Here is a 17,814-nt window from a genome sequence, read left to right as displayed (position 1 = left end):
GCCCAGCGCTCCTTGAACGCATATCTACGTAATCGACAACCAGGGTCAAAGGTTGCTGATAACGTCGCATGGCTGACCGACATGGTTCCCTCACGGTTTATAAGTTTGCCATAACAAATGACAAGTTGCGCAATAATGAACAAAATTAGGTACAAATTACAGAACACAGTTACGGTAATATCGCGGGAGAGTCTGACACAGTTACAGGACGTCTCACTTGTCAATTCAATCTCTTTCTACACTCACCAGCGTGCGATCTGCTAAACATATAGCCTAAGGTTAGTAGCATCTGATTCTCGTCTGGTGGTACACAGTAGGCCTTACAAATACAACCTTCAACTAACATTCTAAATTTGTATGCCAAGGCCTAGGATAACTCCTACTAGTACGTGTTAACAAACGTGAAGTATTCGGTTAAACGTGTTGATGGTACTCTGGTAAGCTAAGTTATATGCCAACTAGCTTGACTTATTGCCATCAAGAATCGAGAGGCTATTTTTTCTTGGATGGTTTGGGGGGGGGGGGGGGTGATATCAGTGTTAAACTGCTACCCTATCATTCACATATCTTTCGGCGAAGCATTTTGAGAATGACATGGTGAAAGTGTGCAGTCTATAGGGGCTAAAAGATAAGGTGTCTCAAGTCTTACTAGTTATGGTTGCTTGATTGAGGTCAATAGAATCTGTGGTTAAATTCAGAAAAAGTGCTACTCTCCCAAATTTTGGTTGCTTATGGCGCATGTTAGGAGACGTTGTTATATCAACAAGTAAAAAGTGGGTTGGGTTTCAACTTTTTTCCTGAAAGTGCTGTTTCTGGACCAATTTTTTACATATGTTTTTCATTGTTGTAGAACTTTAACTTCAGTGCATGAAAATGGATAAAAGTGATTGATCAAACCCCCTGAAATTGTTCCATCTTTCAATTGTTTAAAAGTTATGTAGTGCTTATTTGGAGTTTTCTTCTTTCTTTTTTCCTTTAAATTGTGGACACTTTTAGCAATTTCATGATGTTACTATACATATGTCTTGCTCCAAAACAGTCCAAATTTCTATCAGAACAATCAACTGGTATTGTGCGATAAACTATGTATTTACCATACCTATCACTGCTTCTCAATCTCATGGCTAACATCATGTATAGTATCTGTTCCCTTTCCAAGGGACTCGTGATACACATTAGATGAAACATTGTCCTGACTATACAGTTACAGTCTCAATGTAAGGACACTGGGGCTGAGAGTGGATCAGTAAAGTAGTTTGTTTTTTAGGCCCAGGCTCTGTGAACCATAGATGCTCATAATCTTCATGATTTGTTATAAATTGGTGCAGCATTTTTTATCACATTGACAAAGAATGAGAAAGTTTTGGCAAGATTTGGATTTGCTATGTATGATAAGTGTTTGCTTAATATTCTCTTATTTCAGATCTATGATGGAAGATGATTCTGGAGGAGAAACTCAGGCAGAGGAGAGCGAGCAATGGATGACAACATTAGAATATAACGGTAGATAATCTTCCCATCATGCATCTGCTCTTAAATAAGAGTTTGATTCAAAAATTAGTTTAACTTTATATGAGAAATGGTAACAGTATCTTTAGGGGGGAGGGCATTATTGGGAGGGGATGGGGGCCTTCTTTCCTCATTTATTATGGCAATGTACAGGTAGAGTGCCTCAAGAACTACAGCTTTGTGCAAAATTGAAAATGCTTTAAGCAGTCACATGGTAGCATATCATCTCAAACTTTCACCAACGTATTCGATGTTTGTTACTCAATAAATTTGCAAGAAACCCTAGCAAGTATTTCTTTTAACCTAAGAAAAATGTAATGAGCTGAAGTTACTTTGAACTATCCTCTCTTTGATACTGGTCCCCAATTACTATATATGTATTTTTATATCTGCCTTAATTCCAAACATTTGTAAACATTTAGGTTTAGCACTTGAACACCTTTGACATTACATCCAGGTGACCTGCCACTTTCTCTTCTCTCCGAATCTGGAATTGAAAAGTCAGCAATATTGACCAAAAACTGCAAAGCAGGCTAAAAGTTTTCAAAAGTTTGTAGTACTCCACATTATTTACAGACTTAGAGTAATGTTCAATTAATTAGACAATTAATTGTTTCAGTGTTAGAAAGTGTTTTGTGGCTGCAGGTAAAGTGCCTCCTGGAAGTTTTATCTTGAGTGACCATAAAAACGAGTTTCTGGAATACTTGAGGGGGATATTGATGACCTTGCAAGAAATCATTTAGAAGGCTCTGAATTTTGTCTCTCGTTAAACTTTTCTCTTGTTAAACTCTGTTAAACTTGTGTAGCAACTTGACTGTAATTGTATAGCTTTTTGGGATGTAATAATGAATATAGCTTATTCCCTGCCTTAGAAGATAGTTACAACTGTCACATATTAAGTACACAAAGTACAGTTACTTACTGTAGGCTAGGCATAGATCCGTCCGTCTGCTGTGAAAGTATGCCTGCTGGCTAGAAAGATGTGTTTAAATGTGTTAATGTTATATTAAAAGTAATATTTTTTTTGATAAGATTTGCAAACTTTTGTCACATTTATGCTATAAACAAACTCTTATGATTTGTGCTCAGTTGTATTTGCTCAGTATAAAGAAACTTGAATATTCCACTTATTGAGTTATATATGTTGTTGCCATGGAAACACAGGCAAAGCATTTAAACCAGTTTGATAAACCCATGCATGGCAATGCAGACAATTTCAGATGAATATAACGAAAAAATGTAAGTTCTGAATTTCTATATACTTGCAGGCCTGTGTAAAGCCATTAAATTTCAAATTTCATGTTTTTTCGCGCATTATTTTTGCAGATCCCTCGTCGAATCAGGCCACTGGAGTCGACCCAAAGCTGCAGAAACAAGAGACATCCGAGAGCCATGTGAGTAGAATGGAACTGAATACCAATAAAGCGGGAATGGAAGGACTGGACAAAGAGAGGATTAACAAGATTATAATGGATATGTCTGTTGGATCAAGGTTGGTTTTGGTCTCAGTTCTATAAAGCAGTGTTTTTTTGGATTGCTTTTTTTTTTTCTGCTTTTGCATTAAGTCGTTATGCATTTATTTCTTACCAAGTAGAGTATTCATTTTTATTTAGAGTACAATTGATCACTTTGAGTGGACACAATTATTAATTAATTAATAATTATTAATATTTGAGGCAATATTTGTGTACCACTTGATGTCTGCTTTAAACAATTTAGTTTTCACCAAAAATAACTTGTCCAAAAGATGTGTGCATAGAGAATGCTTGACATTTTCTTATGATACCAAATATGTTCCTTTCATATTTGTATCAAAGTTGATTATGAAAATTTTTGTATGTACTTTAAGGTAATAACCCACTGATGAAGAGTTCCACATTCCATGCCTTTGGCATACCCAGCTTCTGCCACCTTGTCTTTTAACTCCACTTTTGATTGTTTTAAGTCTCAACTGAAAAATATCTTTTACTTCAGTTCATAATCTTGTTTCTATTTTGCCTAATCCCTTTTTTTCCTTTAGTCTAGTCTCACTAAGTTATGTAGATAGACAGACAAACTGATAGACAGACAGAGTATCCACAACACAGATGTGCAACTTGTTTTGAAGATTCTGCATAATCACTTTGCCCGTATCGAAATAGATATAAAATAAGTTTTTCATATAACACTTCTAATCGAAACATCGGCACTGGTAGCCGGCTGCTGTTTGAATGTATACAATGGTGCATAAGTGATTTTGTCTGTAATAACTTTTTGTCAATCACAAAACTCCTTATTGTTGAAAGATGATAGAAAATAAAAAAAACTCAGATCAAACAAATGCTCAAGTTAACCCACCTATGATTTTTAAAACACAGGTATTATGAAAATGAACAGAAGAAGGAAAAACAGGTTAATCAGAAAATTGAGAAACTCCTCAATCTGAGATCGAAAGTAACGGCCAGTGAACTGAGTGCAGCAAAAGTCAAGGTGGGTATTTAATTTTGATTAAAATAGATTTATTTCTCGGATGACTTTGCCATATTCTGTGGATGCCATACAAAGTGGTTTTAGAGCAGAGATATGTTAATTTGGCACCTGGTTAAAAGGTGATCTGATTGGCATAGCCCATCAAAGTCGAACCAGGATTGATTAAATTGTGTGGGACACAACGGAGTTTGTATCAGGCTAATTAAGCTCCGGCAAATAATAGTAAATCTCTTTGGTTGATTGAATGTTTATCCTTATATATATATATATATATATATATATATATATATATATATATATATATATATATATATTGTGGCTTGGTCACAGTGATACAGAGCTATCCATATACATAATAATAATAATAATATTGAAGAATTATAAAGCGCAGACCTATCCACCGATAACGGTGCTCAAGGCGCATAACAATATTATCCTGGTCAATGATAACCTGTCAAACTTAACATGGCAGCAGTTAAACAGTGCCCAATTGATGGTTTATCTCACAGGTCTGGGTGAAAACACACAACTGGGTGAAAAAGAGGCAATGGAGATTAAGTGCCTTGCACAAAGACACAACGTAATGATCTGGCCAGGACTCGAACCTGCAAACCTTAGATCACAAGTCCACTGCCTTAACCACTTGACCACAACCCTCTCATACATACATATATGAGCAGTAAAAAAGTTATGTGCCCTTGAGTCATGTAATACAGTACTCCATAATTGAACCTTTTCATTAAATTTTTAAACAGCTGGAAAATATGAAGAACAAAAAATGTATATTTTTTTTTCCTTCCTAGGTTAATGAACTTGTTAAGGGGCTGGAACGAAACAGAGATCTTTCGAGAACCATCGTTCACATTGATATGGACATGTTTTACGCTGCTGTGGAAATGTTAGAGAAACCAGAACTAAGAACAAAACCAATGGCAGTTGGAGGGAAGCATATGCTGGTGAGGAAGACATCAATGTTCTATCAAGAGGTGGTGGAGTAGTAGATGAGTATAAAACATGTGTGAACCGATGTGATCTTGGCCAAAGTTTAACTACAGGACAAAAGTTGAACATGATCATGTGCAAATTTAAGAAGGTCTCTTGTGTTATTTGTGATGAACTCTGCTGTTTTTTATATCTTATTTATTAGCACTCTCTAGTTATTCACTTACTAACATTCACATGTTTAAATTCTAAAATGGTGTGCCTGTTTGTTAGTTACAATCGTATTAAGAGTACTAACACAGCAGGTGTGGTAGTTTAGCTTACCGATTGTAAAACAAATCATTTAATTTGCCAACCATCTGGACAGTATTTATTTGACCGCATGAAAAACACTTACTCATTCTTTTTTTTTTTAATTTCTCCCAAAATTTGCCCAGTCAACTTCAAACTATGTAGCCCGTCGCTATGGAGTGAGAGCTGGTATGCCTGGTTTCATCGGCTTGAAGCTCTGTCCCGATCTCGTGCTGGTTCCGACCAACTTTGCCAAATACCGTGAGTACAGTTCTCAGGTCAAAGAGATCTTAGCGGAGTACGACCCAAACTTTTCCGCGATGAGTCTAGACGAGGCCTTCTTGGACTTCACCGATCATCTCGTCTGGAGGAGGGCTACAACTGATAAAGAGAGGACCTTCATGAGACATGTTCATCTCACACCGAGTGACGCTGACGGGGAAAACCACCAGTTGGAGAAGGACAAAGACTCTAAAGAGATTGATTCAGAAAGTGAGGAAAAATGTCAGAACAGATATGAGACAGAGGGAGAACTATTATCCAATAAGCAGTCTACAGTAGGGGCACAGCTAGGGAGCACACTCAGTGGTCCAGAGGAACCTTCTGAAGGACCAGAAGACAAGGAAGGGGTGTCGGCACCACAGAATGGTGAACTAGTCGTTTTCGGCACGAGTGTCGAGGAGGCAGTTAATGAAATGAGGTTCAGAATTCATCAGAGAACTAAGCTTACTGCTAGTGCAGGTAAGTTAGCATATGACACAATGTTTCAGCTTTCTCTAACTATAGCATACCCTTCCCCATACCCCCCTTCACTCCACCACCCTTGTATTCATTTGTTTATTCATTAGTCATAGGGAATCTATGTGTTTTATGCTAAGCACGCCCTGTGATGCCTTGGCTGGTATTAAAATGGAGTAATTGAAAAAGTATGTAATGTTTTAACTTCATGTTGGTTGCATGGTTTTTATAAGGACCCATGTTTTTTCTTTGGGGGGGGGGGGTAAAACAAGATCAGGCCTATAATTTCACAATTTTGGTCACAGTCAAATTTGCAGGTGCTTTAAAAATCAACTGTCTGTTAAGTTTTTAGTAGCATTTTCCTGATTTACAGCATACATCAGTTTTAATATACTGTACAGACTTATGGGAGCTAGCAGCTCAATAATATTTTCAGTATCGCAGGGCTTTATGATACATACTCAGGTCATGTAAGTTTATTGACTGGTGATTGTTACCTTACTGTTTATGTTCATAATGTCTACTGGTAGATTAATGAAAGTGCCATTTTGTCTACCGGCAATCGGTGAATTCCACTGGCATTTAGCCAGTAAAAAAACCTGAATTCTGAGGCCTGAAGGAAGGTAAGTCAAAATATAAGATAATAACTGTTTATTGGGATCTAATTTCTGTGTCCAGCAACATTTCTGTGGATGTCAAAGTCTGTATGAGTTAAAGATGAAAAGCCATATTAATCCGATAACTTCTTGCATCGGAATATTCTCTTGTGTGATACTCATAATTAAAATGTAATTCCATGTTTGTGCTAGAACCTTGCCATGCAATCACTTGATAATTGTTTTTTTGTTTTTGTTGCCAGGAATTGCCCCTAATTGTATGCTTGCTAAGATTGCCTCTGATATGAACAAGCCCAATGGACAGTTTAGGATACAGCCAACCAAAGAAGAAGTTTTGGATTTTATCTCCAAATTACCAGTTAGAAAGGTATGCTGAGGGTTAATAGTTTGTTTTATACAAGTGTTTACTGAGATGGAAGGAGACTGGATAGCTTAGTTGGTATCTGTTTCATGACTTGAATTCCATAGTATGTCACTAATTCCCAGTCTGTTTTTCATTCATTCATTCTTTTTCACATATATATATATTACATATATATATATATATATTGTTGTCTGATGATGTCTGACGATCGCCACCCTAAGGGCGTGAAACTCCGAGTAACAGCTGTACTTACCAAGGCATTTATATATATATATATATATATATATATATATATATGTATGTATGTATATATATATGTATATATATATATGTATGTATATATATTTATATATATATATATATATATATATATATATATATATATATATATCTATATATATATATAGATATATATATATAGATATATATATATATATATATACAACGCGGCGAGACTTTATTGTAAGTTGCGCTATATAAGAACTGTCTATTATTATTATTATTATTTTATTATTATATCGATATATATATCTATATATATATATATATATATAAATGTATGTATGACATATATATATATATATATATATATATATATATATATATATATCTATTTATTTTAGCAGTCTGTTTTGACCCTCTTTCCTAGATCTCTGGGATCGGTAAGGTAATGGAGAGGGTTTTAAGCGCTGTTGGGGTGAATACCTGTTCAGATCTCTACGAGAACAGAGCTTTGCTCTACAAGATATTTCCCTCTATCTCGTTCAACCACTTCATCAAGATATCACTTGGACTTGGATCAACAGATGTTGGCAGGTAAAAACAAAATTAATGAAAGAAGAACACATCTGATAACATTTTAGTAATATTATAAAAAGTATATGGCATCCCGAAAAGTGAGAACAAGTTGTCCCAGTAGTTTTGGAAGATGTGTATAAAATATACGCATTTACAAAAGTACTTAATACTGCACGCATGGTTTCCCATGCAACCAATTCTTGATAAAAGAGGGTTTGAATTTTTCACACAGGAAATGGAGAGAGCTGCAGTTGTGCATTATAACGATGGTGTTATTCTTTGCACCTAAGTAAAGCGAATAAAACTGATAAAGTTCCTTGACGTTAATTACAAGTCTGTTTAGATCTTTTTTTCAACTCTATGTTTCAAAAAGTAGTATTTGAAATTACATTTGCAAGAGAGTTTGATATATAAAACAGAACTGCAGTGTAAATGATACAGACAATAATTCTTAAGGTATATTGAATTGCAAAAATAAGATGAGAGAAATAAGATTTATATGATGTAATAAACCTGCCCTGTACTGGCAGACCACATTGTACCCTCCCACAATTATTGAGCCTTAATTGGGCATGCATTATACACAGACCACATTGTACCCTCCCACAATTATTGAGCCTTAGGCATGCATTATGCACAGACCACATTGTACCCTCCCACATTTATTGAGCCTTGGGCATACATAATGCACTGGATGCCCAAACCCACCAATTTTCTTCTACTTCCTATCTAATGAACAAAATTTTACATATTTATTTAAGCTTTTTTCATTTTGGTGAATGTGTCATAACTGGATGCATTTTAATACTGCTTAATGGTTTATGCACTTTTTCTATTTCTTTCAAATTCTCTCTTGTGAATTCCAAAAAGCACCCAGCTATTCCTGGTCATTTGCGTTTTCAGACTTTGACCTCTGTTGACCTCCAGTGACATTTTATCAAGAGAAAACCCAATAGGATTCTTATTTTACCATGTACAAATGAATCAGTATGCCTATTTTATGAAGGTCAAGCATGGAATTGGATGTTGTTATTCCTCAGTGCTGTTACTGCAATTCAACTAATTAACTACGCACAGCATAGTCTTTCAAATTATTCATAGTAATTTGAAATCATAATTCAGATTTGATACAGTGAGAATCATAGAGAGAACAATTTAACCCTTGACACTGTGGTACAATATAACTTTCTTTTAAGCCCCACTCGATTGAAAATTCTACTCTAAGAGTTTTCCTGCACTGGTACTGCAGTTCAAACTTATATTTGCAAACTGAAACACAGAAAAAGATGACGTTGCAAAGTTCAACATTCCATAAATTATCCAAAAATCTTTTACCTTTTATGCACAACAGAATCGTGCGCAAATTTTATGCTCATATTATGTAAAATTAAGCTTTATTCAGGCATCAAACTGCTAAAGATGTGGCTTATGATCACTTTTGGTTTGACGTTTTACAGGGGCGATGAACGTAAGAGTATGAGCACAGAGCGAACGTTTCGCGATAAGAGTAAGCCGGAGGATTTGTTCAGGATATGTCAGGATCTTTGTGATTCACTTGCTAAACAGGTGGAAAAGAAAGGTCTCAAGGTATGGATCGGCCGTTATTCATATTAAGATATTTGCTTATAAAAATATGGATAAAGGAGAGGAGTTTACATTTGTTGTCTCATATTATTCTACTATTTTTTGATTCATTTAGTTTTTAATGTTGTGCATTTTGAGGTAGTTGCTGAGCATGGTTTCATAAATCAGTTAAAGGACATGCAACTAGGACGACTGTTCCCCCTCCCCCCTCCCCCTTCCCTACATCTGTACCACGCTGAGGCATAAAGAATGTCACAAGTTACAGGATTCAGTATTAATTGTGGACCTCTTTATAAATTGCTAGTGCTCCTTCTCAAATCGTTGGTGCCCCTACGACTCAGAATTCCTGGCTGCGAGGCTAGCTGCATGGAAAATACTTGGAAAATCCTTTACACATTGGAAATAAACTTGTCTGCAGTGCAGACTGTAAACATTAGTTATAACATTCAAGATACAAGTTCAAACTCTATGTGACCTCATAAGATGGTTAAGTGCATGTTCATTAGATTTACTTGTATCTAATTGTTCTTGTCACTTTCAGACATAATAAACCTTATTTTGGAAACCCAAAATTTTCGGCTAGAAATAAAAATATATATAATAATAATAATAATCAGCAGTTATTTTTAACGACGCTTAAGCGACCACAGATGTGGGAGAAACCCGCAAGGGCTTATGGATTACAACTTACACGTCAGGTGGCTTCCAATTCAACATTTTAACTCAAATTTGGAATCTTTTCAAATTAGAGAGTCTTTTCAGATATTGTTTTACTTCATGTCTCATTTCACCTATTTCATTCCAATCTACCAATTGGTCAATATTTTTGCGCTATGCTTCCTGCAGACTCTTGCTGGTAGATAAGTTTGTGTGTATATTTATCATTTCTCATTGATTTTAATGATTTCCTTCACTCAGGTAGTTTTTCATATCACACACATACAAAGTAAATGGGTAATTATTGGGCAAAATTTTGGGGCATTTTTCTTCATTAGTTTGACATGAAACTCAATTAGTCAAGCTAAAGAACTGCATTGTAAGTATGGAAGTGTATAAAACAGCTATAATAAATCAACCCGAAAGGTACAGAATCTGTACAAAGTATATGTGAACACCTACTCTCACGTATTAAGAAGATTTTCCTTCTTTATATATATATATCTACATACACCGTAACCAACTAGGCCATGGACGCTGATTGTATGCATATATATATATATATATATATATATATATATATATATATATACATATATATATATATATATATATACATATATATATATATATACATATATATATATATATATATATATATATATATATATATATATATATATATATACATATATATATATATATATATATATATATATATATATATATATATATATATATATATATATATATACATATATATATATATATATATATATATATATATATATATATATATATATTTTTTATGAGTCTATTGCAATTTTGTCTTAGGGCAAACACATCACAGTTAAAGTATATGTGAACACCTAGACCCACTTTAAGAAATTAAGATGGTTTTCCTTCTGTTTATGTTAATTATTGAGTCTATTGACATTTTCTTTTAGGGCAAACACATCACAGTGAAAGTCAAAACAGTGGATTTTGAAGTGAAGAACAGATCTCAGAGCCTGATGAGTGGTATAAGTACCAGCCAAGAGATATTTGCTGTGGCCAGAGAACTTCTGCAGACAGAAATCAGGGCTTGTTCACCGCGACCTCTGTCCCTCAGGCTCATGGGTATTATTTTCTTGCAGTTTTACATGTATAGAATCTTACAAAAGTGCGCTTTCCAAATAAACCAAGTACGTAAACTATATTAAAGTCCAACTTTAAGGGTAATCTGATGAAGGGAAACAAATTTTCTGTCTCACAGGTTTAATGTTATGTTTTGTTTTGTTAAATTTGCAAACATTTTTCCTCTATTGCACCATTACTGATGCAACTTTGGTGGAATTTAGTAAAGAAATTATCAAGTTAAGTACTTTATCATTCCTTAAATTGGTCTTGTATGTTACCACCAGATCAAATAAATACAACATTAAAATGCTGCCTTATAGCAGGACTCTTAAGGTAAAAAAAAAAGTTTCAAAGAGTATCCTCACTCATGCTATATATATATGCAAATTAGGCTAGGCTTTCATACATGTGTTGTGGTAGGCTAAGGTTTGGCTAAGTGGTTTGGTTCAGCTCAAATGATGATAGAATCTGTGAAGGATTCCAGCCATGATCCATTATGACACCTATGCAACAAATTAACAGTTTTCGCTCAACTGTACTTACAGGTTTTTCTTCTATGAACATTGCCCAAGCTGCCTATTTAAAGACACCATTGTCCATTGAATACTTTTTTGTTTTTTCGTTAGGTGTCAGGCTATCAGCTTTCTTGTCAGAGGAGGAAGTTCAAGGCGATCAAAGACAGAAATCGCTGATGTCGTTCATGAAGAAGTCCTCTCCTTCCAAACGGAAGCTGCGTCAGGAGAGCACACCCGCAGTACCAAGAGAACCTGCGAAGGAGCAGGAAGAGGAGCCCCCGACTGTCGATGACCAGGAGGATGAAATCATCGTAGACGAAGACTCTAGGGAATCTATCGATCAGGAGACCAGAGGAACAGATCTTATGGAGAGCATTGCGTCTGCAGCAAGCCACAAGTATACATGCCCCATCTGCAGCAGGGAGAACGTTTACAAGAATTTGGAAGAATTCAACCAGCACGTGGACATCTGCTTGAACAAAGGAGCCATATCATCGCTGCTCAAAACTCAGGCTGCGAGTGAGTCACTTATCAAATCATCCAGTTTTATTTACTCCCAAATATGGACTTCCTGCAGTTGTTCTGACTTATGTTGCTTTTGGACACTGAGATAACCGTAATAGGTTCCCATGATCAATGGATTACAGTATCTCATTTGCCCCCCTATGTGTAAGGGTGCCCTGTGCAACCCCCACTCCCCCCCTCCACCTCCCACCACAGCGTAAATGTGCCATGCCCAATGCAGATATTGACTGTACTACTTTGCGAAAGAAAAATATCCCCCCCCCCCCCCCCCCCCCCGATGATTGGTATGGAACAATGCTGTACACTATTTACAAACTTTTTCCATTTAGTATGTCGCAATGTTTCAATAAGTTCATACTCACTAACCTCCTTTTTTCATCAAAGAGTGTAAACACCTTTTCACTATCTGTGATGTCTGTGACTTAGAGAATCATGATGCATTAGTTGGGATATGTTTACCTGTTTAGATGTGATGATGTTACAATTATTGTGATATTTTGTTACCAGGTCAGGAACCAACAACATCATCTTCGGAAAGTTTGACGCCATTGAAAAGGTCAGTTAAAATCTCCATAATTTTAGCTTTGATGAAAGCTTTAAAACAAACAGAAGATAGGATGGTTGATAATGTTCTGTTCTTTGTTCAAATTTAAGTCGTTTGTCCTCTTTTGTTTTTCTTCTTCACTTTGTCTTTCTTTCTTGAGTGATTTTTAGTATCCAGAGCCTTTTTCGATGAAGAAACTGCGAAAATATCTCTCCCTCTTTGATCTCAGTTTATGATTTCTGAATAATTCCTTTTCACTAAATTAATGTGATCCAATTTGCAGCTTTCTTTTTCTTATGTTTTCTTACTTTTAATTTTTGACCAATGAGTTTCTAGTTTTTATCGAAAAAGCAAACAATTTGGAGAGGGGGGGGGGTGGGAGGCTAGAATCAGATATAAAGCAGTCCCTTGGGTAATACAAGTCCAATGCTTTACCATTAACAGCACCACAATACTGGCAATTTCGACGAACCTTTGATGTCTGTGATCCTTGGTCACATGGTACAGAAGTGATTGTGGATTGTTGCCTTTACAGAAAAACAACAACTAATAGGAAGTAGATAGTCACTAGGGAGTGTATGTTAGTCATACGGATGCAGATATAGCATTTACAATTTATTTCTTCTTTCATATTTCGTTGACAATATCATACTGCTGCACTCATTGGGTCTTGCGTTTGTCACTTGCTTATGATATAGTAATGTTATTCGATCGTCAGTGACGTTTCATTGAGCTCAAGTATTTAATCAATTCTTTAAAACTCTTTCACTAAATCTTGTTGTAATCTGTCACTCCTAAGAGACCAAATCAGGATTTCTTCAGGGGGTGGGGGATCTGTTTCTGATGTTGCACACATCTTGTAATTGGAATAAATTACCTCTCTTAAGCAGGCTGAGAAGAAATTCAAAGCTGTTATACTTTATAACGACCATTCGTGATGGTTCTATTTTGTTACCTATGTATTGGTTTTTTCTCTTTATCTTTATTTTTATCTTTATTTTTCTTTGCACCAACAGCGCTCTGCAAAGAGGATAGGTGCGCATGATAAATTCTTTTCTTATTAGCATTTATAATTGCTGTTGGTTTTTCTTGTTATGATTGTATTTGGATATTAATAGCATCTCTCTCTCTGTGCTCATTTATACCCACAGGGCATCAAATAGTTCCTCATCAAAAAGAAAGAAACTGAAGACCAAAGGCTCAGGAAAGTTCCCAACATTGGATAAGTTCTTTACAAAGCATTCTTAATGGGATCTTCACCATTCCTTGCATATTCTTCTTCTTCTTCTTTTTTTATGGAATATTTGGACAATGTAAATATCATGTTATTGCAATGGCTTTCATTTCCGGAAGGATAAAAAGAACCTTGTCTTTTATAAAATGTAAATAGTCTTTAAAGTTTACTTTCATTTGATTTTATTGACAGCTGAATTTTCTTTTTAAACTGATCCAGTGAAGTCACTGGCAGTCTGTGTCAATCGTCAAGATTTGGGGACAAATTTTTTCCTAGCTGTGCGACATTCGTACAAGAAGAAAAATGCCTTAACCAAGTTTAGTAATTGCTTTAATTAAGGGTAATAGTTTGAAACCATTTATTCGGCACTGGGCATGATAAGAATTAAATATGTGTGCTTTATCAAGTTTATTTGTAGCATTTTTCAAACAAAACATCAGTCATGATAATATTTTGTTTATTACTGTTCATATCTTCTACATCCTCAATTCAGCCATCACACCAGACAGGAGCTGGCAAAATATGTAACTGGAATTTAATATCTGGGTTAGTTTCTTTAAGCAGTTTAATCAATGGACGTAAATATCTGTATGTTAGTCAGTATGTTTGGATGTTAACAGATATAACGGGTATGATAACAATTATGCAATCACATAAGCCATCGATCAGAGAGACATGAACGAACAAAACATTTCCATTTTCCTTCAAGATCAGATTTTCTGATTTGGTGTTAAAACAATTTCAGTTGTTAATCATCTTTCCACAAAAAATTAATTTAGAATTTTAGGTGGTTTGTCAATCCTTTTCAAAATCAGTCTGAACTATGTTAATAATATTAATAAAAATAATAATCAGCAGTCATTTTTACGAAGCTTAAGCGACCACAAATGTGGGAGAAACCTGCATGGGTTTATGGATTACAACTTACACATCGGGTGGCTTCCAATTCAGCACTATAACTCAAATTTGGAATCTTTTTCAGTTAGAAAGTCATTTCAGATGGGAAAACCATAGATTGCTCTTTGATAAAAAAAACACCTAACTACTACCCATCCGGGTATCGAAAACCGGAACCTCCCGATTGAATAAGCGTCATTTCTTGAAAATGCCACCACCTTTATCCAGGCAGCCAGAGCATGGGTACAATTTTTCAATTGTTCAATTCTTATTTGATGATATCATTGCAATTTTCTCAATGATAGTGGGTTTCCCACCATTTTGCATTTGGCAATAATATTTCTTGTATTTTGAATTTTTGACAGCATATACCATATTTCATGCCAAGTTTATAAATCATAAAACTTGCTTCGTCCGTTTGATGATAGTAATTAATCACCAGTGTTACAGATCTCCAACTAAAAATTTCAAATAGCTTCAACATAATTTGTTGGACAATGGATGACAATCGAAAAGTAGAGAAATAAAAGGAAATATGGTTGGAAAGATATTTCTTGGAGTATCACATACCAAACTTATCACATACCAAACTTATTCAACATGGTTTTATTGATATACAAATTCAAATAGTTATATGGATTTTTTTTAAGATTGTGACAATATTTTCAATAATTAATAATGAACAAATATATTCCTAAATGTCAAAATTGCTATACAAAAATTCAAATAATAAACTTCTCCCTGAAACATGATAAGAGGGAATAGAAGTGTTTATCAAGATACTTGAAATCATTCTAGACAACTTTTGATGGATTCTTAAGTTTTGATATCTGCATTATACGGGTAACCGATCTTGAAGAATGATTCCAATGGTATGTTTACAAGAACAAGAAATACTTATAAGTACAGCATTATGATTACTAGTACAAGAACATGATTATAATTACAGCAGTATGATTAGGAGAAAAGCAATATTATTATGATTACAGCATTATGATTACGAGTACTGCAACATGTTTATGAGTACAGCAGTATGATTACGAGTACTGCAACATGATCATGATAACAGCATTATGATTACAAGTACTGCAACATGTTTATGAGTACAGTAGTATGATTACTAGTACTGCAACATGTTTATGTGCACAGCATTATGATTACGAGTACTGCAACATGTTTATGAGTACAGCAGTATGATTACGAGTACTGCAACATGTTTATGAGTACAGCAGTATGATTACAAGTACTGCAACATGTTTATGAGTACAGCATTATGATTACGAGTACTGCAACATGTTTATGAGTACAGCAGTATGATTACGAGTACTGCAACATGATCATGAGTACAGCAGTATGATTACGAGTACTGCAACATGTTTATGTGCACAGCAGTATGATTACGAGTACTGCAACATTATTATGAGTTCAGCAGTATGATTACTAGTACTGCAACATGTTTATGTGCACAGCAGTATGATTATGAGTACTGCAACATGGTTATGAGTACAGTAGTATGATTACTAGTACAGCAACATGATTACAGCAGTATGATTACCAGAACTGCAAGATGTTTATGAGTACAGCAGTATGATTACAAGTACTGCAACATGTTTATGAGTACAGCAGTATGATTACAAGTACTGCAACATGTTTATGTGCACAGCAGTATGATTACTAGTACTGCAACATGTTTATGTGCACAGCAGTATGATTACGAGTACTGCAACATTATTATGAGTTCAGCAGTATGATTACTAGTACTGCAACATGTTTATGTGCACAGCAGTATGATTACGAGTACTGCAACATGGTTATGAGTACAGTAGTATGATTACTAGTACAGCAACATGATTACAGCAGTATGATTACCAGAACTGCAAGATGTTTATGAGTACAGCAGTATGATTACTAGTACAGCAACATATACATGTGACCAACAAATTACCATCTTCTATCTGAAATGCCAACAGACAGTTTGCCGACTTATTTTCCTAATGCATGTGGCTATGTTTTTGACTTGTATGTTCTGTATTATTAATTTTGAAAGTAAGTCTTTTGAGTTTACTGGACTCTACAAGCCTCCAAAGACTGACATCAACCCCAGACTTGTTATTCAGCTTTTCAATCCATTGCTAACAATTTTAAAGGGTTTTCTTTTTAAAAAAATGTTTATGACTATGCGAGAAATTATTTTGTTTGTAAAATGCAAATGTGTGAATATTCATGTTGGAAGTGTTAAAGTGCAGCCAGTTGGGACAGTTTTGTAATGCTAATACCTCTCCAAACTGTCCTCCCATATCATGCTTCAAAGCACTCATATTGACAGTACAAACAGTTCCTGACCTTTTATCTGATAGAAACATGATATTCATACCTACTCATACTGACAATACAAGTGCTCTGAAGCGGGACATGACAGTACAGTATAGAAAAGAATTGTTCCAACTAGGTGTTTAAGTATCAAGAGGGCATTAATAATTACATAACTGGTGATGGAAAGGTTCATTATGTAAAAAGATGTAACATTTATAAACAGAAACAGTATTACAATAGTTACTGCGGATATGGCAATGTTCAAAATCATTGGACTTTCCCTCATAAATATTACTTTCTGAATGTTAAAGAGCAATAATTGCTTATATATTTTACACATTGATGGTGATATTTTGCCAGATTTTTTAGAAGGAATTTGACATGCTGATTCTTTTGTGTGACACAAATAGAGAGCAAAGAACAATTAAACTTGATAAGACTAGCTAAGTATTCGATATTCTCGCTGGAAGATTGAAAACTGATAATGACCTCTCAAAAACGTTACCTCAAATTGATGGCGGTATTCTATATAGTATGATCTGTCTCAATTCATAAGTTAGAACACATATGTTGTACTTTTTTTATTTTCTTAGAACTGAAATATCCCTGTGTATTATTAGTGTCTTCTTTCTATTCTGCAATGTCATATCTGAGACAGAGCCGTATGTTATCCAGAAAAGTTAACCTACACAGCAAAA

At 34.9% G+C, this 17,814-nt stretch overlaps 1 protein-coding gene across 3 annotated transcripts; it reads left to right on the top strand.

The window, feature by feature from the left end:
* The first annotated feature begins 113 nt into the window (after positions 1-113).
* LOC139979156 (DNA polymerase kappa-like) lies at positions 114-17,814 on the top strand. Of its 3 annotated transcripts, XM_071989864.1 has the most exons (14): positions 361-376; positions 419-437; positions 1,424-1,503; positions 2,836-3,001; positions 3,867-3,978; positions 4,782-4,934; positions 5,358-5,952; positions 6,809-6,933; positions 7,580-7,746; positions 9,186-9,315; positions 10,917-11,088; positions 11,715-12,122; positions 12,636-12,684; positions 13,824-17,814. In XM_071989864.1, the coding sequence occupies exons 3-14, from the start codon at positions 1,428-1,430 to the stop codon at positions 13,918-13,920; spliced, it is 2,250 nt and encodes a 749-aa protein (XP_071845965.1). In that variant the 5' UTR covers positions 361-376; positions 419-437; positions 1,424-1,427; the 3' UTR covers positions 13,921-17,814. The 3 variants fall into 3 exon arrangements, with proteins under 3 accessions (XP_071845966.1, XP_071845964.1, XP_071845965.1); XM_071989865.1 differs by lacking the exons at positions 361-376; positions 419-437 and adding an exon at positions 114-271 and having other exon boundaries at positions 1,422-1,503; XM_071989863.1 differs by lacking the exons at positions 361-376; positions 419-437 and adding an exon at positions 114-278.

The sequence above is a fragment of the Apostichopus japonicus genome, chromosome 13, assembly GCF_037975245.1.
Source record: "Apostichopus japonicus isolate 1M-3 chromosome 13, ASM3797524v1, whole genome shotgun sequence".
NCBI lineage: Eukaryota > Metazoa > Echinodermata > Holothuroidea > Aspidochirotida > Stichopodidae > Apostichopus > Apostichopus japonicus.
Note: the sequence above shows the minus strand (reverse complement) of the source record. Positions and strands in the feature narration are given on the sequence as shown.